Source organism: Humulus lupulus, chromosome 7, assembly GCF_963169125.1.
Source record: "Humulus lupulus chromosome 7, drHumLupu1.1, whole genome shotgun sequence".
Taxonomy (NCBI): domain Eukaryota; kingdom Viridiplantae; phylum Streptophyta; class Magnoliopsida; order Rosales; family Cannabaceae; genus Humulus; species Humulus lupulus.
Window position 1 is genome coordinate 72,443,279 of NC_084799.1, and position 26,660 is coordinate 72,469,938.

Genomic DNA, 26,660 nt, shown 5'->3' on the forward strand with positions numbered 1-26,660 from the left:
AAATTGTAGGCGCTAATAAAATGAAAATTTGGGTCCAAAGTGATACATAAAAGTATCTAAGGGTTCCCAAAAAGTTTGGTGGAAATTGGATCATTTTTGGGACCTTTGGAAGTGTCCAAAGTTAAAAGGGGTGGCGACAGGCAACACATCGCCTGAAGGCTAGGGTTTCCAGAAACCCTAGCAGGCAACGCGTCGCTTGCTGTATTACGTGGACTTATGTAAATGCTCTAAATTACGTGTTTTACAAGTCTAATCCTATTGGTTGGACCTAATGACGGTGCCTACTCTATATATGGGTCAAAAACAGTGATTTGAGAGACTTGATCAATCCTCCAATCTCTCTCTACCCCCCTCTCTCTCTAGCTCCAAGAATCTCTAGTTTTCTCCAAGAAAGTGCTTGACTTAGAGAGTTGAAGGCTTGTTCAATCTCAATCCTCATTTCCTCAAAGAGAAGGCCTCAAGCATCAATGGTGGCTGAGAAATGGAGTATTAGGACAGTGTTTCTCAACGTGTATAAGCCTTGGTTTTGTAGCTTTGATTTGCTTGAAGGATTTTCTCAAAGAAAGTGGTGGTCTTGCCTAGGGTTTTGAAGCTTCATTAGATATTGAAGAACTCCATTGATCTACTTGGGTTTGCAAGTTCTTTCTCAATCTTTTTTAAGTCTATGTCAATCCAAATTTTGTGTAGATTCTATTTTTTATGGTGGTGTTATCTCACTCTCCCCCAACACTAAGTAGGTTTACTAGCAATCCAAGTATGGAACATTGGAAAGCGATTGGGAGAGTTCTAGGGTACCTTAAAAGGACCAAGCAGCTAGGCCTCCAATATTCAAAGTTCCTAAAGATACTTGAAGGATATTCTGATGTGAGTTGAATATCAAGTGTAGGAGATAATATCTCCACAAGTGGCTGTGTAACACCCCGCGTCACTATGGCTGCTTTCTAGAATGACGACTGGCCCTACAAACCAACACGAGTCTTTCCAGCGTGCTTTGTCCTCACTCGCACGCTTTCTGGGAAAACTTCCCAGGAGGTCACCCATCTTGAGATTACTCCAGGTCAAGCACGCTTAACTTTGGAGTTCTCAAGTGATGGGCTACCGAAAAGAAGATGCATCTTGTTGATATAGGTAGTACCCATCAATCCATTTAAGCCTTCTTCACCTGTGTAGTCCCATACCTACACAGTCTTAGAATCATCACACTTGACTTCCCCAAGCGGTGTGGGATTGCATGGCTTTTTACCTGGTCTTTCCCCTTACGGATCACGGGATTCTGACTATCACAATCACCCCCCTTACGGGCCCGACATCCCTATTGGCCACACTTCCGACTGGGTCAAGGCTCTGATACCATTTGTAACGCCCCGCATCACTATGGCTGCTTTCTGGAATGACGACTGGCCCTACAAACCAACACGAGTCTTTCCAGTGTACTTTGTCCTCACTCGCACGCTTCCTGGGAAAAATTCCCAGGAGGTCACCCATCTTGAGATTACTCCAGGTCAAGCACGCTTAACTTTCCAATTATTTCTTAAAATTCGGTTTTCCGATGCTCGAGTCCAATTCACGAGCCCCGAGCCCACCTCTTGACCTTAAGACTTAAAATTGGTAATATGGCCTAGGATAAAATTATTATTGGAAATAATAATTTTCTAAGTTGAGTTTAGGATTCTGAGAAGGGTATTATGGTCATTTTACCCCAAGGGCTCGGGTTTGGGCCAGGGTCGAGAATTTCAGTTTTGTTTTTAAATTCCCTTATATATTTTAGAATCTTAGTAAGCATAAACTAAGACATATTGTCCCAATATGATTATAGGGTCTAAACATGATCGAAATACTCACAAAGACATAATTCGCGAAAGCTAAGGACAAGAGGTAAGGAAGTATACACCAAGAGTAACTTAACTTGTTGTGATCTTAGTGAATTGCTTGCATGTTTGTATGCTGCCAATTAAATTCTAGTTGTTATATATATGTGTGATTATATGGCTGGATGTGCATAATCGTACCCATCTATCGCGTTTGAATGTTATCATGAATGCAAATGTGCAATATTTGTGACTGTCAAGGGAAACCTTGCGAGGGTGGATCCCATGCATCCGTGTAGTGGGGTTAGCCGCCAAGTCAGTAAAGTCATCGGGTTTTAGCGGAGTGTACCCCTTTGGCACGGGAGGTGAGTATTCTCTGGGCCGCAGAGGCCACACGGGGATCATGACCCCACAGATAACTCGATGGCTCAGTTACAAGGGAAACCTTGTGAGGGTGGATCCCATGCAGCCGTGTAGTAGGGTTAGCCGCCAAATCAGTAAAGCCATCATGTTTAGCGGAGTGTACCCTTTTGGCATGAGAGGTGAGTATTCTCTGGGCTGCGGAGGCCACACAGGGATTAAGACCCCACAGATAACATGATGGCTCAATTATATGTTTTCAGTATGTTACGCAATACTTTGACTTATGTGAATATGCTAGATGTGTTTCTCAATTTACAGTTTCTAGATATGCACTTCTGTTATGCAAAGTTTGTTTTGGATACTAGAATCATGAGTTGTAGCTAGCTTCCTTACTGAGCATTATTGCTCGTCAGTGACTCTGTGTGTGTAGGTAAGGGCAAAGCTTAAGGAGCAGTGCAATGAGCTGGAGGGGATTCTGTCTAAAGTATGCATACTATGAAACAACCAACCTGAAGGGTTGTCAGGGTTCTCTTAAGTTTTCCGTTGAGTCCAGTAACAGTTTTATCAATTTCATGTTTACTAGTTTTATTTAAAGAAAGCCTTGTGGCTACAGACTATTTCTTAAGTTACGTTTAACTACATTTTGTTTTTAAAACTATGGGATCCCATCCAAATACTATTTTATTTCAAAGTACTCCAATGTAAAATTTTATAAAGTTTACTTTAAATTGTATTTAGTTTTTAACGTCCGATTTTTACCAAAGTTGACCGTAAGAATCCAGTTGACCCCGGATAGTCATAGTCGTGTTTCGGTGGGTCTAGTTAAGAAAAGTCGGGTCGTTACAGGCTGAGTGTTTATGCTTGGAGGTGGAGCAATTTCTTGGGGTTCTAAGAAACAAACATGTATTTCACACTCAACCATGGAGGCTGAATTTATAGCTCTAGCAGTAATAAGCAAAGAGGCTGAGTGGCTTAGGGATCTCATGTTGGAGATCCCAATTTCTGTGGATGAGGTATCGATGATCTCGATACTTTGTGATAGTCAAGCCACATTGGCTAGAGCATATAATGGCGTATATAATGGGAAGTATAAACTGATAAGTCTAAGACATGAGTATGTAAGACAATTGATTCGTGAAGGAATCATATCTGTAACGCCCTACTCCCTTATAGCCGTTACTAAGTGAGTTTAAAACACAACTGTGCAACTAACTGACTCTACGAGGTTTTCAAAGACCAATAGTGTGACTAATCGGAAGTTAAGGCTGTAATCTTTGAAAATACTTAGTTCCACTGAAAACTTTAAGTACCAACATCTGGGATCCCAAAAATAAGGTTTACAAAATATTTACAACTCAAAAATAGATTTACACTTGATTGACTATCAAAAGAACAAGTTAATACAGCCATATTCAAAACGCCCCCAACCAAAGCAGTCGGGCAGGCCGAACATGTACGCGCCGCTTCATGCTCTCCATACTCATGGCTGGTTAACTATATATCTTTGCCCTTACCTGCAACACAGAGCACCCGTGAGCCGAAGCCCAGCAAGAAAACTCAAACAACACATATCATATGCATATTATATAATCAATCTATCAGATAATACAAGTAGTCCATTAGACTAAACAAACACTCCACGTGCTAGGTGTTACTCCCGGCCCTGCTGCTGTTCGCGGCTCCCTTGTCGTTCTTGGCTCATTTGACGTTCTTGGCACCTTTGCCGTTCTCGGCTCATTTTCCGTTCTCGGCACCTTTGCCGTTCTCGGCTCATTTTCCGTTCTTGGCACCTTTGCCGTTCTCGCTACTATAATCACATATAGTATAATTCAAATGACATTCAAACATATAACAATTCAATCAAAACTATACCATAATCATGTAATACAATTTAGGGTCATGCCTTGCATTAACACTATGGGTCCATGCCCTGTCCTACGGGTGCTACAGTTTTCTTACCTGTATCCCGAGCTTTCCGATGCACCAAGGTCACAAGCACGAGCCTCTCCGAAAACCTAGTCACAACACACATATAAAACACTTTTAATACTAACCAATCCCAAAACCACTTCCCGGGACCAATCCCGTACTCTCGGGACCTCTAATTTCCTAAAACAATGTATTGGAACCATCCCCCAAGCCCCCGGGCAAAAGCCCAAAAAATACAAAATTACACTGTCAAAAATTTTCCTAGGGCTTAGGCGCTCCCATCAAGGGCCTAGGCGCCCAGAAACTTTTCCTGATCCTGATGCAAGCCTGCGCCGCGGCACCAAAGAACAGGGCCGCGGCGCCCCTACGCGAACCCAGAATTCTGGGTTTTTCCTCTGCATTTTCCTCAACCAAAACACCTCTAAATTAACCCAAACAAATACTTAAACCCCAAGATCAATTTAAAACCTCAAATGAGCCACCTAACAACCCATAAACACTAGCATCAAGACCAAACACACAATCACACCCAAAAATCCACACCTTTGATTTCAACTTCAGAAAATTTAAACCCATAGCTCAAAACTTAAACCATGCTTCAATTCCTTAAACCAAAACGGAAACAAACCTTAAAATTGCGTAAAATCCTTACCTCAAGTGGAGAATTCACCCCTAAGCTCCCTTGATTCATCTCCTAAGTCTCCAAATTTCAGCTCCTTCTACTCCTCTTCTTCTTCTTCTTGCCCTAGCTTTTCTTCTCTCAATTTTTAACAAAACTCATAATATGACTAAGTGCTAAACAGTGTACCCCTTTATCCCAGCTGAACTTTGTCTAAACCCCTTGCCAAATGACCATATTACCCCTCCTAATAATCCTTTCCTAACTAAACCTTCAAGGGCACTCTAGTCCTTTCACTTATATTTCAATTCTACCATTTTCCATCTAAACTTGTTACTCACAGCAGTTACAAATGGTTACCCAGGTTACTCAATCACCAATAACTATAACCACTAGTTCTCAACTCAACTCACAAAATTCCCCAAAATACCCCTAGGCTCCTCCTCAGCCGGGTATAAAAATCCCGTTGTGACCTTTTAAGTTAACTAGCTCTCTAGGACCGTCTTGGCACGTGCATCACAATAATAACACCACACTCACGTGGTACAAATCACTTAATACAATTATCACATATATGCCCTCAGTGGGCTAAAATTACCAATTTACCCTTATCATACAAACGAGGTCCACATGCATATTTATTTCACCTAAACATGCATACTAACCACATATTCATTAAATTCACATAAATTAATGCAGTATAACAATTATTGCCCTCCAGGCACACTAATCAAGGCTCCAAGCCTTACTAGCAAAATTAGGTCGTTACAATAGCGATCTCATATGTTAAGACTAGTGAGAATAACCTCTTGCGAAGAGGTTAGTAAACTCTACTTCAAAAGGGATGGGACTAAAACTCCTAGAATAATATATTAACCAATGATGGCAACCCTACTCCAAACTTGTGAACATCAAGGGAAAGATTTTAATGGGTAAGAACAAGTTATTGGGTGAATTGTTTCAACACTAACAAAATCATGAGTTCCATCCAAGGATGGTTAGTGTAACGACCCAAATTCGCTAATAAGGCTTAAGGGCCTTGATTAGCGTGCCTGGAGGGCATATTGGGATTTATGTGTGACTTTAATGAGTAAAATGCATGATTATTTGAATATTTGAGATGCGTGACTATGTGTATTAGTATGCATGTAGGCTCTGATTGTGTTAGAAGGGCATGATAGTAATTTTGGCCATTTTGGGCATAACTATATTGATATGTGATGATTTGTTGAGACCACATTGTTATGTGGATGTAACTGTGATTTGTGACTCGAGACGATCCTAGAGAGCAGTGTAGCGGAAAGTCAAGGCGGGAATTTATGCCCGGCTCGGGGCGAGCCTGGGGGTATGAATAGGAAATTTAGTATGTATATTGAGGTTTATTTTGATGTCGAGGAATATTATTGGTGATTAATCAGGTATTGGGAAGAAAGCGGGAAAATATTATAGACACTTGAGGAATTAGCGGGAATTGGGTAAAATGACTAAAATGGCCCTACATGGACAAAAGGGTTTAGAATTAATAGGGAGGGCATTTTGGTCAATTGGCTTCTTAGAGATAAGTTTATTGAGGATTTATATACTTAGTGGGATTGATAGAGAGAGTTAGATGGCTGTGGAAAAGAAAGAAAAAGAAAAAGAGAGGAAACAGAGGGGTTTTTCCAAAAAGGGGCGGTTTGTGGATTCTAGCACCATTTCTCTTCTATTTTCTTGGAGCAAAGCTCAGAGGAGAGCTAGGATAGGCTGAGCATCAAGGATCCTAAGTTATACTTGAAGATTGGCAAGGGATTAGCAAGAACACATCAACTTTTGAGGTAAGTTTTTAGAGTTTTCAGTTTTTGGGTTTGGCTGGTTTGAGTTGTGTAATTAAGCTGAATGATGGGAACTTTAGGGGAATTTCTAGGAAATCTTTGAGGAAGAGCAAGCTAAGGAGGTCTAGGGATTGAATCAAGGTCGAAATTGCATCAACGGTATTAATTCTAAGCCTTTAACTTTGATGTTTGACTGAATTTCTGGGTTTAGGGTTAACCATGGTAAATTTTGAGATTTGGGATGAATGTGCTTGGGTTTTGAGGATTTGGGATGCTTGGGATGAGTGGAGAGTGTTTATAAGCTTGATTTTGAGTTTGGTAAAGATTTGGGGAAGTTTGGGTTGAGATTGGCTCAAAGAAATCGCAGAAAAAGAAAATGAGGGTTGCCTGCCTGCAACTAGTGCTACAGCGCTAGTCTTTGGGCGCTGTAGCGCTAGGCCCTGTTTCTGGGGATGTCGGTTCTGCTTGTAGTGCTATAGCGCCCTCTTTAAAGCACTGTAGCGCTGCCTTGTTCCCAAAAAGGGGTTTTTGGGTTATTTTTAAGGGATTTTGACCTAGGGTTCGGGGTTCGATTCCACCATCTTGTTTTGTGGATCTAGGACTTCCCTGGGGGCTCGGGATCGGTCCCGAGGCTAGGTTTTCAGACTTAAGGTTCGGTGATGACTTTGACCTATGGCTGCGTTTAGGTGTGCGCTAGGGCTCGAGTGGGATCGTGCTCAAGGAGTCAAGTGATGAAAGCTATCAATTTGACAGGTAAGAAAACTATAGCACCCGTAGGACAGGGCATGGGCCCATAGTGTGATTGCAGGGCACGACCCTATATTGCATTACATGTTAGGGTGCAGACTTAATTGAATTGATATGTGTTCGAATGTTATTTGAGTTAGACTATCTGTGATTATAGTAGAATGAGAATGGCGAAAGGCCGAGAATGGCAATGGGGCCGAGAACGGCAATGGGGGCGAGAACAGTGAAAGGCCAAGAACGGCAGCTGGGCTGGAAGTAATACCAAGCACGTGAAGTGCTTGTAGTCAGGGTGGGACCCCAATGGATACATGTGATATCCTTACGGTGAGGACCGAGGCCCCAGGCTCTGGTAATGCCTCTGGGACGGCATGGCCGTGTTTGTTTGGTCTGATGGGACATTTGTTTTTCTGTGGACTATTTGATATGTTAACTATATAATTCGCATATGTTATAAGTTGTATGAGTTTTCTTGCTGGGCTTCGGCTCACAGGTGCTCTGTGTTGCAGGTAAGGGCAAAGAATGAGTCAACCAGCCATGAGTACGAAGAGCGTGAGGCAACGCGTACATGTTTGGCCTGCCCGACTGCTTTGGTTGGGGGTATTTTTGAGAAATGGCTGTAATAATCTGTGATTTTAATACCTAATCAACTGTAAACTTATTTTAAGTTGTAAATAGTTTTCAAACCCTATTTTGGGATCCCAAATGTTAAAGACTAGAAGTTTTCAATGAAACAACATTTTTTTAAGATTACAGCCTTAACTTTTGCCTAGTCACACTTTTGTTTTAAAAACCTCGGTTAGCGAGTCATTGCACATTTTTCGTTTTTAAAACTCACTTAGTAACGGCTCTAAGGAAGTAGGGCGTTACAGTTAGTTTTGGTTGCTACCGAGTGAGGGTTAAGCCTAAGGCTTTTAATGAAGTTCAGTTGTGTTCAACAAACATCTCTAAAGGTAGCAAAGATGTTGTAAGAGCTTCACCTATGTGAACTTAGAGGTGGTGCCGCCTCTCATGGAAGTTGGAGTTTCTCCCGGGAATGTTCATAAAATGGATGAGCACATGGCCATATAAGTGATAAGCGAGAAAAGTGGGAAAATGAAAGGTCTAGTGGAGGTGTGTGTGGTGTTACTAGTTTTATCATAAGGAATACTTGGTTCAATCTTTAAGACACCAATGACTTCGATAAGGCTTTGTAATACTTTCACTAAAATAAAGTTCAAATCGAAAGATATTTTATTTTATGCACCAAAACTGTTGAGCTATGAAGAGAGAATTATATTTAACCAAGTGGGTAAATGTTGAGATTGGTTAAATATACTGTTTAATATGTTTACATGTTGAGGTGCAAAACCCTTAACGGTTTTCACTTAAAGAGAAGTGAAAACATGAGGTTGTGTAGAAGGAATCTAAAAGTGACTTTTATGGATCTAAAGTGATACAATGAGGTATCCAAACATTCCCAAAAAATTTGGTAGTATTTGGAGCAATTTTATGACCATTGGAGGGGTCCAAAATCAGAGAGGGTGACGATGCGTCGCCCCCTAAGTGGCGTAGCATCGCCAAAATGCAAAGGGCTTCAAAATCCCTAGCAGGCGATACATCACTTGCTTGTAGGCGACATATCGCCTGTCAAGCATTACATCGCCTGCATGCAGGCGATACATCATCTGGGTGGACTTTTAGGGCCATACAATTTACGTAAAATGCTCCAAATGATGTGTTTTAAATGCTCTAATCCTATTGGTTAGACTAATGATGATACCTACACTATATATATGGGTTATTAGAGTTAAAAAGCCTTGATCACACTTTCCAACTCTCTCTCTAACCTCATTCTCTCTCTACCTTTATAAGACCAATGTTTTCACCAAGAAACTCATCAAGCTTTGCTTGACTTGCATGAGTTTTAAGGCTTGTTCAATCTCAAATCTCATTCTACTTATTTGAAGCTTCAAGCAATTGGGAAGGCTTAGAATAGAGATTTTGGACAAGAATATTGTTATTGTGTATAAGCTTTAGAAGTTCCCCAAGTTTGAAGATTCAAGTTGCTCAATACAAATGTTGTATCTCTCTAACCCTAATCTTGTATTTTGTAATTCTATTATGCTTTTCACTGTTTGTATTGATGATTAAATGTATCGAAATTCATCTTATCATCATTTAGTTCTTTATATTCAAGATTAACATCCATATCATGAACATGTTTCTTTGGTTATCAAGAATTGCATTCACACTTTGAATTTAAATCTTGATCAACATTTAGGGTTTGAAAGATTGTATTATTATCATTTTTCATTGGTTATTTGCAAAGAGTAAAACCATATATTCCTAACATTGCATGTGCTTCTATTTGAGGTTGCAACATCTTTTAAAATATCCACAACTTGTGTTGCAACATTTGCAAAACCCTGCAACCTCTTTTAAAATCACTACAACCTATGCAACCTCTATATCCTTTGATGTAGTTATTGATATGCAACCAATGGAACCTTTGTTACAACCTCTTTTAAAAATATTTTATGTTTAAGGTAGCTATTGGTATGCAACATTTGTTGCAATGTAACCTCTACAACTTTCGTTGTAACCTCTGCAATCTTTGTTGATCATTTGAAACCTGATGTGCAACATTTGTAATCTTAATTTGGAAAGAATATTTTATAAGTTGCTTTAATTGCATACAAAGCTGCTTAAGGTGCTTTAATTTTTTCTTTTAATTATTTTAGTTGCATTTGAGGTGCATGGGTTGCATTAAGCTTGTATTTGACATATGAACTAGGTTGGATTGGATTGCATGTGTTGACTTGTGTAAATTTAGGTTGCATTGGGTTGCATTTGATGTTTCTGTAGGTTGCATGAGTTGCAAAATGATTAAATTAGCTTATAACTTTTTTAAGCGGTCATGGTTGTATAGGGTTGCATTTAGTTGCATATCATATTTCAGATTGCAAATATTAATTTAAAAGTATCATAAATGCAACTTAATTTGCCTAACTAAACTTCTTGCTGCAGAGACGAAGCTTAATGATCCCAGTTGTAAGCTTATACACGTCGTTGATGATTGGCGAGTAAATGGGAAATGAGAGTGTATGGGACAGAGGAAATGGGAAGAGAATAGAGAGTTTGACAAAGGAAATAGGAAGAGAAGAGGGTTTGTGAGAAAGAGAAAACAAGAGAGAGAAGTGAGAACGTGATAGATAAAACCAGAAGAAGAAGAGAAAAAATGGACTAGACTGAAAAGAGAAGAGAGAAACGTGGACTAGAATGAAGAGAGAAGAGAGAAACAAAGAGAAGAAAGAGGGACCGTAAAATTGAAATGTTAAAATATATTTTAACATAAAACTTAAAAAAAAAAACCAAATATAAAAATGAGAAAAAATATAAAATCGTAAAACTGGAAAAAAAAATATATATAAATTACCGTATATACAATAATTTCCCTAAAATAAAATAATTTAAACCCTATTTTATAAAATGAAAAAAAAATCTTTCAAAATTTAACAAAACATATAAAGGGTTTTTACCATGATAGCTCCTTGAATTATACATGATTTTGAAAATTAGTATCTGAATTATAAAATGTAACAATTAAGTATCTAAACTCATTATTAAATAATTGCAATCAAGTCTCGATATGTAATTTTTTAGCTAATTTTTTTTATAAAAATGATTGCATTGCATTGCCAAATTAAAAAAATGGAGATATTGAATTCACTATTTTGTTTATAAGGCCGTAATTTGATATGAAGATGTTTTTATTTTTATTTTTTATTGTTTGCTTTAAAGAGAGAAATAGAAAGAAAGAAAGAAAAAGTATAGATTATGATGCTAATTGATTTGGGCAATATACTTTATATATGAGAAAATTACACCAAATATAGAATTTTTATTTAAACTTTGAAAATGATGACAATTTTTTTTCTTAAGTTCCTCATGACAAATTTTTTTTGTTTACATTTTTATGGGAGTTTTTTTTCTCATATATTTGTATTATTTTATTTGTATACCATATTTTATTTTTATATAGTTTTAGTAGATAGTTTTAATATGTTTTGAGGTTTATTTTATAAAAAAAATTGAGACATTCTTCATCATGATTTTTATTTCTATTTCTTCTTCTTTTTTTCTTCCATTTTTTATTTTCTTTAACATTTTCTTTGCAGTAACCGGTTACCACTATCAAAATAATTTTGGTTTTTTTATGTGGTAGTAATCGTATGCCACTATCAATTTTTCTTTAGTGATGTGTGATAACTGGCTACCACTATCAAAATCAGTTTTATTTTTTAAGTGGTGTGGTGGTAATTGGTTATAACTATAAAAATAATTTTGATATTTTTAGTAATGTATCATTATCAAAATACCAATTGAATTGTAACTAGTTACTGAGTGAGATTTGGAAAAAAAAAAAAGTGATATTAAAATAATAAACTAAATTGATCGTGAATGTAACTGGTTACAGCAAGGTCTGAAAAAAAAATTAGATTTGAAAAAAAAGGAACTATTTGTAATGGTAATCAGTTATGTACGCCCTAAATATTCGCGAGTTATTAGTGAGCTGGAAAATGGCATAATTCAGTCCGCCACGTATAGATCGTCCACCCGGAGCTGCTGTTACGAGTCTCCACCTCCCCAGCCCGAGCTGATCAGAGAGTTAGCAGTCTACTCGAAGGCAGCGGATCAACAGTATGGATATCACGAGCTGGCGCTACATCAAGCTCGAGGTGCGACATAGATCTGACACTCGAATCCTTGTAAAGGCTACCACACAATGTAAACGTGCACATATCAGACATCACGTGTCTATTCCATTCCTGAATTCTCAGACACGCAGTATAAACGTGCGTGTTCAGGCACCCCACGACTGGTTTGGGCCATGCGGCCCATTATCCCCCCTTACCTATTAATTAGACAACACCTCATTGTCAGGTTTTAGGAATTAATCATCAGTGTCACTGAGATGACATGATGGGTAAGAAGGTCACGGGATGACCCCCTTTACCAACGCCCAAGTATCCTCTCCCTATAAATACCAAGACCCTGGGCGTTGCAAGGGGTTTGCATATTTTTTGTAAAGAAACACCCTGTAAAGAATTGTCAAGAGAGATCAATAATATTGATTGGTGGACTAGAGGGATTTTAACCTTCGAACCACCTAAAAGGAAATGAGTGATAATCTTCCCACGATGCTAATTTCGCCAGTTTAGAGTTACGATATTTTCATATTACGGTTCACTATTTAGGACTAATCCATCCTGTTTATTCGTATAATTATCTGTTGGTGAAGAATTGCGTCAACAAGTTACTTAGCCAGACTTGGAAAAAATAGGATCCAAACAAAAAATCTAAACTGGTCATAATCGTAACTGGTTATAACTAGGTTTGAAAAAAAAATCAGATCTAAAAAACAAAGAACTAGTTGCCATGGTACCTAATTACTTAGTCAGATGTGAAAACAAAATCAGAACTAAACGAAAAAATCTAAATTGATCGTTATCGCAACTAGTTATAGCTAGGTGTAAAAAAATCAGATATGAATAAAAAAAAACTTCGTGATGGTAACCAGTTACAGTTTGAGCTAGAAGAAAAAAATCAGATCTGAAGTACGAAATTATATTTAAAATGCAAAATCAGATGTGAAAAAGAAGAAGAACAAATAGAAAAAAAAATAACATTAAAACTAGAGGAAGAAGAAGGAGATTGAATTAGGTAACTGGTTACAGCTAGGTCCACAAAAAACTCAGATCTGAAAACAGAACCAGATTGTGACAGTAACTGGTTACTTAGATAATTCTAGAAAAAAAAACCAGATTTGAAAAAAAAAAACAGATCTGAAACAACAAAAAAGAAGAAGAAAATGAACTGGAGATGACGTCGATAGTGACCAGAGGTACGACATTTGTTTTTGGTTGCTGGCGTGAGAGAGCTCTCATTGTTGTGAGAGATAATAGTTGGTTGCTATTATTGTTTGAGAAAATGAAGAGAGTGAGTAAAAGATACGTGATGGAGAGAGAAAATATGTATTTTTGTTTATAGTATTTTGTTTATAGTATTTTGTGAAATTCCGGTATTTTAATTTATTTATTTATTTTGCTATTACCATATCTTGTGACATAAGTTTTATGCCCATAAATATATAGAAAATAAACTTGTTTAGTAAGTACCCTTTATATATTTGCCCCATACAATCTTATAAAAAATTTTGCAATTCAGCAATTTTCTAAAACAAGTGTAATTCAAAAGAGTGTGGTTTGCTAAAATCCCTAGCGACGTCCTCATCCTAGTAGTTTACTGTCGTTATAGCAGGTTAAGGAGAAGGAAGAAGAGCACAAAATATGTATATGATTTTAGAAATAGAAAGAATTCCCGCTCGAACTTTCTGCAAGAAAATGTGCCAATTGTAGAACAAGGAGCACAGGGCACCATTAAAAATGGCGGCCAAACGGATATCCAATTTTCCATTCTCAACTCTCTTCACCAAACTTTCTCTCCGCTGTTCCCCATCGTTTTCCACCACCACAACCATTTTCTGCTTCTCTGCGCTGTCTTCCTCATTTCTCAGTGATAACACACTCCGAAGACCGCCTCTTAATCCATACAATCTAATTCTCAACAGATTACTCAGTTCATCTAAGGTTCCCAATGAAAAGATCAACACAAAGTTTAGCTTCTCACCATCAGATTCCGACAACGATGACGCCGCAACGAATTCTTCGGAGAAGATGGAAGAGCCGAAGCCCTCGCCATTGAACGACCCAATCAATGAGGAGCCCGCGGTTGATGATGATTAGCCGGAAGACCCCAAAGAATTAATGGAAGTCTTCCAGAAGATTCAAACCGAGAGCCTCCACACTAATGCAGCCAAGATGCTCGACGCTTTGATTGAAGAAGACCTCACCAATCAGGCCTTCGATTTTTTTCCTCAGATCAAGGAAAAAAGGTCACATGCCGGACATAGTTGCGTATACGGCTGTCGTCGAGGCCTGGCAATGCCGGTCTTAAGGTTTACTTGCAGATGCTGGCTAATGAAATCATCCCGAACGCATATACTGACACAGTTCTCATCAAGGGACTCGCCGCTGATCCCAACTTTCTCGACGATGCGAAGAAGTATATGATGGAGATGATGGCAACGGGGATGAAACCCAATGCCAGCACTTATGTGGCAGTTTTCGAGGCATTTTCTAGGGAGGGGAAAGAGGGGGAAGCTAAGGAGTTTCTTGAGAAGATGAGAGAGAGAGTTCGTGCATGATGAGACAGCTGTGCGTGAGGTTCTTAGCAGCAAGGAGGGACCTGTTTCTACAATTGCCATCAACCTTCTCTTTGGCAAGTAAGAGTAGGCTTTTTCTGTTATCCAAGTCAATATACATTCTCAGATCTTATGAAATGAGATTAGTATGGAATTTGACAGAATCCGTGTTTTGTTAGTATGACTGATTTTAAGAGTATTGTTCATAGAATCGTACCAATGAAATGTCGTTTTCAATTGATACCACAATTCCTTTAAACTAATATTGTTGTAGAAATTTAACGTAGGATACATTGAAATTTTTTGCCAAAGCTATAACCAAAGAACTACATTAAATTAACACGGGAAATCGATTTAGTGTCAAAAGAAAACAATCATAACATTATATGCGGAACTAGATATCTACGGGAGGATAGTTCAAAGTTGATTGCTATAATTGTATGGTGCAGCATCTCTGATTCATTTGAGCAGCACAAACTATAACATTGAGAAGCAGTGTGCCTCCTCAGCAGCACAGCCTCTGACCCACTCTGGCAAAAAAAGGGAAGCCCTTGTGTCCTCCACAAGTCTAAAAGTCAGTGTTGGACTTAAAAACCTCCTCGCTTGCTCGGGCATTCTGATGCACGGTGCCCAGATTGCCCGCAGTTGAAACAGGAACCTCCAAAATTTCTGTATTCAAGTTCATATGAAGAGTATCAGTAATTGCACAAAGTACTAATAAATAAAAAGATCCAAGATCATTCAAGTAGCATACCTGTCGCCTCCCCCCCTTGATGGAGACCTACTTGATGATCTACCTCCAATAAGCCAATCATCATCACTGCTCCTAGAACTTCTAGACCAATCATCCCCGCCACTCCTTGAGCTCCTAGACCAACTATTGTTGGGTTTTCTCATACTTCGACCACTACTCCTGAATGAATCATCATCATCAGAACCGTCCCAACTCCTGGTGCTTCGGAAACCTCCCCCACGTCCCCCATAACTACGTCCCCCACCTCGGCCACCAGAACCTCGTCCCCTACTTCGATCCCTGCTAGAAAACCTTCCGTAGTTATCACTGGAAGGCCCATCATCTTGCAAGGCTGGCAACTGCGATTAACACAGGACATCTCAGTATACATTACACACAAACTTACGTTGTCATGCAAAAATGGTTATGATGGAAAAGTGACAAACCTTGGTGATCTTGGAAAGGGTGTTTCCAGGTGGTAATTCTCTGCTTAGCAACTCTTTTGCAACCTCCTCTGGAAGATCAAAAACTGCCCCTTGAACCTGATGCAAGTATGAGCAATACTTGTTATGAACCAAGTCATGTGAATGGGGACTCAAAAAATAAATAAGCACACCATATTGTAGATACATACCCTTTCATCAGCAATAACAAAAATTTTGCCAACTTCATCAGCAGCTACAGAATAAACATCTGAAAGAAATCCTGTGACAGATCTAGCGGACAAGAATCCTCTTGCAAAGGCTGGATCTCGGGTCAATTGCAATGTAACCCAACCCTGAAATAAAAACATTCAGATTAAATGATAAAATCACATGCTAATTGGACGACTGCCAGTATCACAAGCATGCATATTTGATAGCCAATAAAGGGAAGATTACATAATAAAAATATTTTTGCTATCAAACGATTGATAAGTGTGCACTGCAAGCTAAACTATATCCTGTAGACCTATATTAAGAGTTGAACTCAGGGAACATCTAAATTTCCTGAAAATTCATGCATATAGAAATTTACAACACTCAAGCAAAATTACTGCTAGTCTGCTAACCCGAGGATAATAACACTCCTTGAATCTATCACAGTTTTGTAACGAACCCTTTTTGGTTAGGGAAATAAAATAAGATCTCACAAAATATTGATTACCAATAATCTCTTTGGTTATCTAGCATCGAAAAATATACACAACCCTCATTTAAATAAAAATAAATCATCGCAAATACTGAACCTGTTCATGGTTGATCAGAGACCGAGATGAAGGAGGCCGAGAGAAGCCACTCAATTGAGCTATTGCAGCAGCAAGAGCCTCTGTTCCTTGTTCATCAATCAGTTTTTGTGCAGTGGGGGTGAAGTACTTGATCGATTCAGGATGAACTCCACTAAGAGTGGCAACCACGTGGTCAGCAGATGAACCCAAAACCTCGTCAATAGATGGTGGGCTGACAAACTCAAATTTGCACCCAACATCACGCTCAAGGGATCTAATTGTTCTCCTTTGGTTACTAGTAAACATCAAAATGGCAGAACCTTCTTTTCCTGCTCGTCCAGTACGACCAGATCGATGGACAAAGGTTTCTGGATCATTGGGAAGTTCATAGTGGATAACCTAAGGAAACAAGTAAAGAAGGAATTTTCAATAAGCAGAAAGAACAATCTAGATTACCGTGTTCAACAGGCTACAAAAAGAACATGTAGAGAAAACAAATCTTAAAGCTAATGATCCTAACATCAACTGAAGTTGGAAAAAGTGAATGTATAGTAGTACTAAATGACTTTACCACGTGAGATTGCAGTCATGCTAAGAAATCAAAACGTTTAGTTTTAAAAAATGTTTATAAATCATTGTTTTGTGCTTTAATCTACTTTCTAATTAGTCAGATTGGGTATTTCTTTTCAAATTTACTCGTAATGAAAAAATACCATAAAAATACATTGGCTTAAAAAAATTGAACTGAGAAACACAGGGTAGCAGGATCTATTCAAGTGCGAAATTTTGGTAGCAATTTGAAAACCATTCAAAAGTATAGGTAATTACCAAATCAACATTAGGAATATCAAGTCCTCGGGCTGCAACATCAGTGGCTACAAGAACAGTGAATTTCCCTTGCCGGAAACCATTTAATGTTCTCTCTCTCTGATGCTGTGATATATCTCCATGCAATGCCTCAGAGGCTATGCTATTTGTTAATGACATTGAGACTTCATCAGCATCTCTTTTGGTTTGTGTAAAAACAATGGTCTTCCCACCTTTTGCATAAACCTGCAAAAATAAAGTTTTCAGAGCTGAGAAATACTGGTCCTTTCCTAGTTTAAAAGTAACTAACAGTATGCATAATGCAGTGGGAACCTAGAAAACTCAGACAAACTATACACTGGAAGAGTGACCCATTTCTCTAAGGAAAGGAGATAAAAACCAGCAAGGAGATTTTGTGAGCTTTTTCAGGTCGATAGAAAGTTACATAGTAGTTTCATTATTCAACAGAAGCCAAAATATTCTTTAAAAAAAATTGTAAGCAAAAGTAAAAAAGAAGGAAGCCAATACTTACAGTTATAAGATCACCAAGAATGGTCCGCTTTGATGTTGCAGTGGTTGATAAGGCATAGAGTTTGATTCCCTCTGCAAGCTTTTCATCTTGCTCGCCAACCTTGGAGAAAGAGGGAAAAAAAAAGATTTGTAACAAATTTCAAAATTAATACTCCACACTAACATAAGGTGTAGCTTATCAATGATATTTGATAATCCACAAGGAATGGAACAGCAATGATATTTTTTTAATTTAACTTAAGACCAAAGAAAAAGGTACCAGATCAATAGTCATAGGATTGTCCAAATGCTTTCGTGCTAGCTTTTTCACCCAACCAGGCATGGTTGCAGAAAAAAGCATACTCTGTCTCTGAGTTGGAAGCTGTTCCAAGATTAATTCCACATCCTCCTCAAACCCAACCGCAAGCATTTGATCAGCTTCATCAAGAACCAAAAACTGAACTTCCCCCAATTTGAGGCTGTTACCATTTATCAGATCAATAATTCTACCAGGGGTCCCAACAACTACATCGACTCCACGGGAAAGAGCACTTTGCTGTGTAACATATGACACACCACCATAAACACAGACAGTACTTAAATGAGTTGCTGATTCTTTGATCTCCTTTTCCACTTGCTTTGCCAACTCACGGGTTGGTGCAAGAACCAAAACTCTAGGTAGACGGCCAGTCCGCCTGTGAAAAATATATTAGAAAAAAATTTATGAAAATATCCAACAAACTTTAAGGAAAACGAGTCTAATAACTTTGACATAATTCTGCTACCTCTGAGAACCTCGTTGTTGTTCATCATCTTCGGTGAGGCGTTTAATTATAGGGATTCCAAAAGCTAGAGTCTTCCCAGTTCCAGTCTTTGCACGGGCAATGATGTCTCGACCCTCTAATGCTGGGACTAGTACGGCTCTCTACATTGTTGCAGGAAATAGTAATGTATGAATCGTTAGTGACTTAACAAAATAATTAACACTTCACAAAAAGGCAGAAACTTTGAATGGAAAATAAGTGAATATTTGCAAAACAATAATCAGGGATAAATGTAAGTTCAGAGTTCAATGAGAAGTACAGAGAATTAAAGTTATTATATATATATACACACATTGTATGTGTAGCTTTATAACATGTTTTTCCAGGGAATAAGTAGCTCAATTTAATCATCTAAACACAATAATCAAAATGGTGTCTGGCTTGAACTAGCTAAATTGGAAATAACACACTACCAAAACGTTAAAAAAAAATAGCTGAATTTCCAGCAGACGCTTATTACAAAGAAAATATGTATGTTTATGTATATAAATACATAAACAGCGAAAATGAGGATTAAATTGTTAAGCCTATCCGGTTAGGACTGCAAACACGTAACAAATTTGATTAAGAAAACTTTGTAAAACGAAAGAGATGAATAGCGAAGAATTGTACCTGGATAGGAAAAAGGTTAGTAATCCCACGTCTCTCCAAGGTATCAACAAGGCGAGCAGGCAGACCCAACTTGGCCACAGCGAGCTCATCTCCATCGACAGAATCAGAACCCGGCTCACCTTCGGACTCGTACTCGTCCTCGTCACTAACATTCAGAGAGTCCTCATCAAAGTCGCCAAGCCCTTTGAAAGCCTCCTCACTAAGAACCGAATTGGGGGTAGCAATGGCGGAAGCAACCAAGCTAACACCCAGTCGAGACCCACCCTTGTTGTTATAAGCTCTCAAAGCACTGTTAAAGTGAGACTTATCATGAAATGGCAAAGAAGACGAAGAATTAGAAGAAGAAGTAGCCGTTGAAGCAGTGGTGGTACAAGTTGAGACCCTCCTGTAAGGCTCCAGAGTGGGTGCCGGGTACATAGAGGAGACACCGAGAATAGAAGCCATATTTTCTTATCTTTTGGTAAGCTTTGGCTTTGAATACCAAATGCTCTATGAAAGTTGTGAAAGAAGAAAGAGAGAAAAGAAGCGGCGTTTTGGTTGGGGTTTTGGGGAGGGATAAGGGTGTGAGGTAGGAAGAGGGATAAGGCCAGCCAGAGAGTTGATACTAAAATGTATGGCCTTCTAAACCTCCACCTAGTCTACTCACTCACTACTCTCCTCCTCTTTATATACTACTGAAGTACTGATATTTGTACTCTTCTTATCGGGTGTTCTCCATTTTCCAACCGGGTTAACCCGACTGCTTATCTTGTTTTTATTATAATTTTCGTCCTTAACCTTAGGATTTCAGAGGGGGATATTTTCTTACATAAAACCTTGTAGATAATTTTTTATTTTTTATTATTTTTAAGAAGTTTGCAACCTACCAAAATAAATTTTATTAGAAAATTTACTACAACATTTTCTTGTGTCACAGTTAACGATGGTCTTGTATTAAAGAAAAATAAATAACTAATTTCATTAATTTTGTAAAATTAATTTTTTTCAAATAATAAACTTCAATCAAATTTAAAGTAATATAGGAGTATTTGTTGGTTTATTTATTTGCTTGGAAGAAAGTAAGAGATAATGAAAATATATGAGAGATAAAAAAAAATAGAAGGAAAAAAGAGAAAGCATAATTATTTGTTATAAAATTACTATATTATAATTTCTCACTCATATGTTTTAACACAATTTTTTCTTATTTTGGAGTTGAAGATTTTTGTGCGCTCCACTTAATATTATTCTCTTTACTTTTCCCTTATTTCCATTTTTCTTTATTAACAAACATCTTATTTTTATATTTCTTTTTACTTTTCTCTCATATATTTTCTTTCGTCTCACTTTTATTCTCTATCAAACATAGAGTTAATGTAATTATTCTTTATTATAGGATGCTATTGTAATTTTAAGAAAGTTGTACATTTTTCATTGGTTGAGTTGTGAGAATTTTTTCCATGTTTAATACATGCATCTTGTCCATTCAATCGAAATGTGTCTAAACCTAATCAACGGGTTGGGTAGTTCTGCCTAGGTCTTCTTTCCCCCTAAAATCTAAATTTACAATTAAAATCTTTTATTCTTCAAATTTAATACAAGGTGAGGAGGATTGGAACACCATTAAACGTCACAAGAAAGGCAAAACTGGATTCTGTGCCTTTAAAGTAGATATGGAAAAAGCTTATGATAGAGTGGATTGGAACTTTTTGTGGGGTATTATGGAGAAGTTGGGGTTTGCCAGGGGTTGGACTCACTTGATTAAGAAGTGTGTATCCTCTGTCAAATATTCAATTAATGTTAATGGAGAAGTCCTTGGTAATATCACACCAACACGGGGTCTTAGATAATGAGATCCTTTAGCACCATTCATTTTCCTTCTGTGTGCAGAGGGATTATCTGCGTTGTTGAAATATGATTTGAGCATTGGAGGACTAGCGAGGTTAAAGTTTGGTAGGAACGGTCCTATGGTCTCTCATCTGTTTTTCGCTGATGATAGCTTCTTCTTCCTTTAGGCTACTGTGGATACCAAAAATCTGCTAAGGAAAAAAGGTCTGGTCTCTTATTGAAGTAAATGGCTAAGGGGCACCGAAGGCATCAAGTACATGTTAGAGGCAGAAGGTTATTACGTGCCACCAATAGGCCACACATTTGTGAGGCCCCAGGCCTCATGAGGTCATTCCACGCCCATGCGAGATGCCTCTGCCTTGCGCGCATGCCTCCAAGTCGTATCCCCTCGTGAGACACCTTTGTCTCGCGTGCATGCCTCCAAGCTACACCCCTCACGAGACACCTCCACCTTGCATGTTTGGCTCCAAGTCGTGCCCCTCACGAGACACTTCTGTCTCGCATGCATGCCTCTAAGCTTCACCCCTCGCTAAATTCCTCCACCTCGTGCATCTGGATCCAAGTCGTGCCCCTCGCGAGACACCTCCGACTCACGTGCATGCCTCCAAGCTGCACCCCTCACGAGACGCCTCCACCTCGCACGTCTGCCTCCAAGTCGTGCCCCCTCGCGAGACACCTCCATTAGCGTGCATGCCTCCAAGTCATGCCTCCAAGTCATGCCTCCTCTCGAGACACCTCCATCTCGCGTGCATGCCTCCAAGCCGCATCCCCTCACGAGACACCTTCGTCTCGCGCGCATGCCTCCACGTCGCATAAGGAGCCTCGTGGCGAGACACCCTTCATTGAGGGCCTCGCTATGTGAGGTTGGGAGTGCAAGGCATTCACGCCTGGGTGTCGCCGAGGGACGATAGGCCTCACGCCTAGATATCGTCGAGGAGTTTTGGGACTCACGTAGAGCAGAGAAGACACCATTATGGATGAGAGTTTGGCTATGCAAGGTTTGACACCTCTCTATGCACCAAGGAGAACCAGGCTACCCCGCTGAAGAATCCATAAGTCATTCAACAATTAGTCAAAGATGATGAAACTTGGAGCAATGGTGTATCTTGGACATGTGAGAACAACCATCAGGTACAGGGTACACGTAGGGGCACGAGATGTACAACCATATGGAGGACAGAGGCGTGACTCTGGCATCCGTATCATACATGTAGTGGTGGTACGAATTAGTACAAAGAGTGGAGGCACTACTTGCACACCTCTGACCATATACTAGGGTTGACTTCACAGCTTCATGCACCACTACGTCTGGTGCCACTACCATGACAATGTACCTGTGTATGATTTTGTCCCCTGGGACCACAATGTATCAGGAGCCATTAAAGCTCCACTATAAATAGACCTTCACCCCTCCAGCAAAGGGGTCAAAAAATTGGACATTGTAACTAGAGACTATTGAGTAATACAAATATTCTCCCAATGTTCACTCTACAACTTGATTCTAAGTCCATATAGCCATCATAAGTTCTTCTACGCTTCTTTTCCACTCTCTGTTTACTCTTAAGCTCATAAGTTTTCCGATCTAACTTGGTTGACGAGTTCTCACCATCAACAGTTTGGCGTCGTCTGAGGGAAGGACAGCTATCAAGTTGTTGTTCTTCCATCAATTTTGACAAGAAAAAATGCCAAGGCGTTAAAAATGCCTACGGGAATCTCAGGATGTTGAGATCCACCTTGACGGAGGCCAACTAAAAGCCTCCAGATGAGACCCCCCACCACCTGAGAATGGAGGTATGCCAGAGGAACATCCAACCCCTGGAGAGGAGAAGGAGGCATCACTCCCAGTTGTCCAACCTAGGGGAGGTCATCGTGAACCATCTACGACTCGTGTGGGTGGCTTGAGTACGCACCCTCCTCCTTGACCACCGATTGCACCATGCTCCGACCACCGGAATCCATGCCCCTCTTTGCATAGGCCCGATAACAGTTTACAGGCACACTTCATGAGTCCTGGCTCCAGAACTCGCTTTTACGAGAATGAGATGCACAAGTTGCACATAAAAAATCAAAGGCTGGAAGCCACAATAGAGAAAATCCAGGAGGTGTTGAATGACCTGCTGCAAGGGAGGTTAAGCATGCTCCTTCCCCAACATAGGAGAAAAAAAGCATGCACAAGGATAAACCACCATACCTGTGGACGGTGACAAAACGCAACTCTCCACTTGTTATACCCCTCGCCTAGAACGCAAGGAAGATTATACACTAGTGGTGAAACCTGGCGCGAACCCCACCTACAGGAGGTAGGAACCCAAGACTACCCCCAAAAGAGCTTCGCCTGACTTAAGGGAGAAATATAACCAGCGAGGGTCCGAGGTAAAAACCACATCCCCGACAACTCCTCTGAGGGACACAACCAAAGCAAGGGTTCAGTCTGAGAACCCGCAAGACTCCTTAAGAAAAAAGAGGAGGGAACTAGACACCGAAATGCAAAGCCCTCGAGGCAAGATTATCACTGCACCTGGGGGGCACAGAGATGGTGTTGACCATGATTCGCCCTTCACAAGGGAGATCAAGGTTGAAAAATGACCCAAAGTATCACTTAGACACCTTCAATAACTTGATGAGGTTAATGGGGGTCAATAGCAAAAAAAAGTGTCATTGCTTTGTCGTTACACATAAAGGAGTTGCGTACAAGTGGTTAAGGCCAGGAACAATCAAGTCATGGTAGAAATTCTCTGGCGAATTTCTTCAGCAACACCATGCAGTCCGTGATTACGTTATGCCAATTACCAGTCTCGCTATCATAAAACAAGGCGAGAATGAAAGTCTGAAGAGCTCTATCCATAGGTTCAATATGGAAGCAACAAAGTTGGGAAGTTCCACTAAAGCAGAGTTCAAGATGGCTATTACAGCCGGAGTTCGTCGAGGAAGCAAGTTATGGGATAACATGCTCAAGAGAGAGGTTAGATACTTAGTTGACTTCTTCGAAAGAGCACAGAAGTATATACGTGTGGAAGAGGGCCATAAGAATATGTCTGAAGATTACGTGTAGAAGAGAATGTCGTGATAGAGGAATCACTAATCAAGTTGAAAATTGGAAGAGGTCTACAAAAAGGCTTCAAAGAATAAGCTAGTAGGATTCATCAAATAATCGCAATCGACCCCCATAAAGATCCAAAGAAGTCGCCCAACTGATTCCAGAGATCTGGAATTGTCAAAGCATATCTGAGAGAACAAAAAACAAAGTGCTTGGCAAGAAAGATCTCACCAACCACTTAGGAGGTATTAGAACCGACCTCAACATGCACCTAGCCATGTGCAAAATAGGTGCCAAGCCTCGCAAGCCTCAACAGGCATCCAACCTTGTGCAAATTAGGTGTCCAACCTCACGAGCCTCAATAGGTGCCTGGCCAAGTGCGAAACAGGAGTCTGGCCTTGTGACATATATATAAAAGTACTTATAATACATATATGTGAGAACGGTGAACCTTATGAGACAACATTTGAATCTATAAGGACTACCTACCCTTAGAATCTAAAAAAGTCAAAAGGTCCCTAAAATATGACCCCTTCACGAACAAACCTGTCTTGCAAAGGGACCACGTCGTAGAAGATGAAAGGGCAGCCCAAAGAGGTCCCTGAGTCTAGATCAACTGAGTCGCCTTACCAAGGGAACAAAGGCCTTGAAAATAGGTGCTTGCAAGGTTTCATGAGGACCATCTCCCTATAAGGGTCCCGACCCGAGGGGAGATCCCCTCAAAAACCAAAAAAGGGTCTCAAAGAAGACACTTATGAAAATGGTCTCAAAGAAGACGCTTGTGAAAAGGGTCTCAAAGAAGACGCTTGCAAAAGGGTCTCGAAGAAGACGCTTACAAAAATAGTATTATGCCTAATGACGAGAAGGACGCTTCTCACAAAAAATAAAACACGCGTGTAAAAATATATAAAAGGATAGCGAGAGCCCAAGGGGCCAACATATCCTTACAAGTAGTCAAGGTGCACCAACATACACGAATCACACGCAGTAGAGAGGTCCCAAAGGGAACACTTTCAAAATAAAAGGGTGCTAGTAAGAGACTCGCGTGCATAAAGGAACATGATAATGTTCTGTCACAAAATAAGCATAAGATGTAGCGTGTAATGACCCAACTACTCTAGACTTTTGGACCATTAACGAAACTATACATACAAATCCTTAGTAAAACTTACATTTGCGAAAATACCATAACTTTATTAAAAACTTGAAAAAAACCAATGTTAAAACTTACATAACTTAAGGCAGGATATGGGATCCCATTATTTTAAAACCAAAACATAACATAATTTAAAATAAAAAGAATTACATAACAAGTGCGGAAAAATTACACATAAACCATAAATAAAAAGACTACATCCTCGAAATCGAATTCTCGACTCCTTGAATCCATTCATCACCGATACATATTCTCCCAAGCATCCACGAATCTTACTACCACTATAGCTATTTTCCTGCACATATAAACAAAAAGGAATGAGCCTAATGCCCAGTAAGGAAAATCTAACACATAGTTCATATACATAAATTTCATAATAAACATAAAGACATAACATAACACTTATTACATACACATACTATAATGGCCATTATTACTTGGGGTCCCATAGATTAAATAAGTCATATGCCCATGAGATTAGTGGGGTCCTACTAGCTAAGTAGGTCATATGCCCATAATCTATTTGGGGTCTTGTTAGTCATATGGGTCATATGCTCAAGCCTACAAACATATATATCATAACACTTACCACAACATAAGAAACATAAGATAACATATAGAACATATAACATATGCATTTCTATCCTATTTTCCTTACCAAAGTTACCGGGATAAGAGGACAGCGTTGGGACTTTTGGAACACTCCTAAAACCATATATAACAGGGTGAGTAGATTGAAGAAAATGAAAAGAATGGAAGGAATGGAATGACTAAATCTTTGAGAAACATACTTACCAAAAACTTACGTGCAAGTTCTTAGATTTCCTAACCAAAAATAAGAATAAGGTTAGAAGACTGGGTAGAAGACTATGAGAAAGAAAATAACATAATACCAATGAACTAGGGTATAGAAATACCTTGAAGACTTGTAGACCAATCTAAACCTCGAACCGAAATACTATGAAACCTTACTTCCCCAAGTGTTTGATAAGCTTATTATGATCAAGCTTATGATTCCCCAACCCAGGTGTTTACACTCTCACACTCACTTAGCACTTGCAGCCTCTGAACTTAGAGCAAAAGATGAATAATGGCTGGGTACTAGGTCCTATTTATAGAGTTTAGGAATGAAAGGATCTAAATTTTACTTGAATAAAAATAATAGCTTTTTAGGTGAAAATAATTTGAATTATCGTTCAGCAAAGGCTGAAGACTCGTTTCAAAAAGATGCTGGACTTATCAAGAGGTTGAATGGCTGAAAGGAAAAAGAATTCAAAAACTTTTGAAATATACTGAAGGAGGCGATATATCGCCCCCTGTAGGCGATATATCACCTGGGCCAGTATGCCCGAGGTTGTCGTGCATCGTCTCGTGTTTTCCGTATCTACGTGCTGCGATATATCGCCCCCTATAGCTGCGATATATCG

At 39.3% G+C, this 26,660-nt stretch overlaps 1 protein-coding gene and 1 pseudogene across 1 annotated transcript; one reads left to right on the forward strand and one right to left on the reverse strand.

Annotated features, from left to right (window-relative positions):
• The first annotated feature begins 13,702 nt into the window (after positions 1–13,702).
• On the forward strand, positions 13,703–14,605 carry LOC133791843 (pentatricopeptide repeat-containing protein At4g38150-like; annotated as a pseudogene).
• Positions 14,606–14,719: 114 nt separating this feature from the next.
• LOC133788281 (DEAD-box ATP-dependent RNA helicase 3, chloroplastic-like) lies at positions 14,720–19,854 on the reverse strand. The gene is made up of 10 exons (XM_062225705.1): positions 19,214–19,854; positions 18,563–18,702; positions 18,058–18,472; positions 17,800–17,898; positions 17,289–17,513; positions 16,482–16,859; positions 15,888–16,031; positions 15,700–15,795; positions 15,275–15,612; positions 14,720–15,189 (listed from the first exon to the last, which is right to left on the reverse strand). The coding sequence occupies exons 1-10, from the start codon at positions 19,655–19,657 to the stop codon at positions 15,108–15,110; spliced, it is 2,361 nt and encodes a 786-aa protein (XP_062081689.1). The 5' UTR covers positions 19,658–19,854; the 3' UTR covers positions 14,720–15,107.
• Between the last annotated feature and the right edge of the window lie 6,806 nt (positions 19,855–26,660).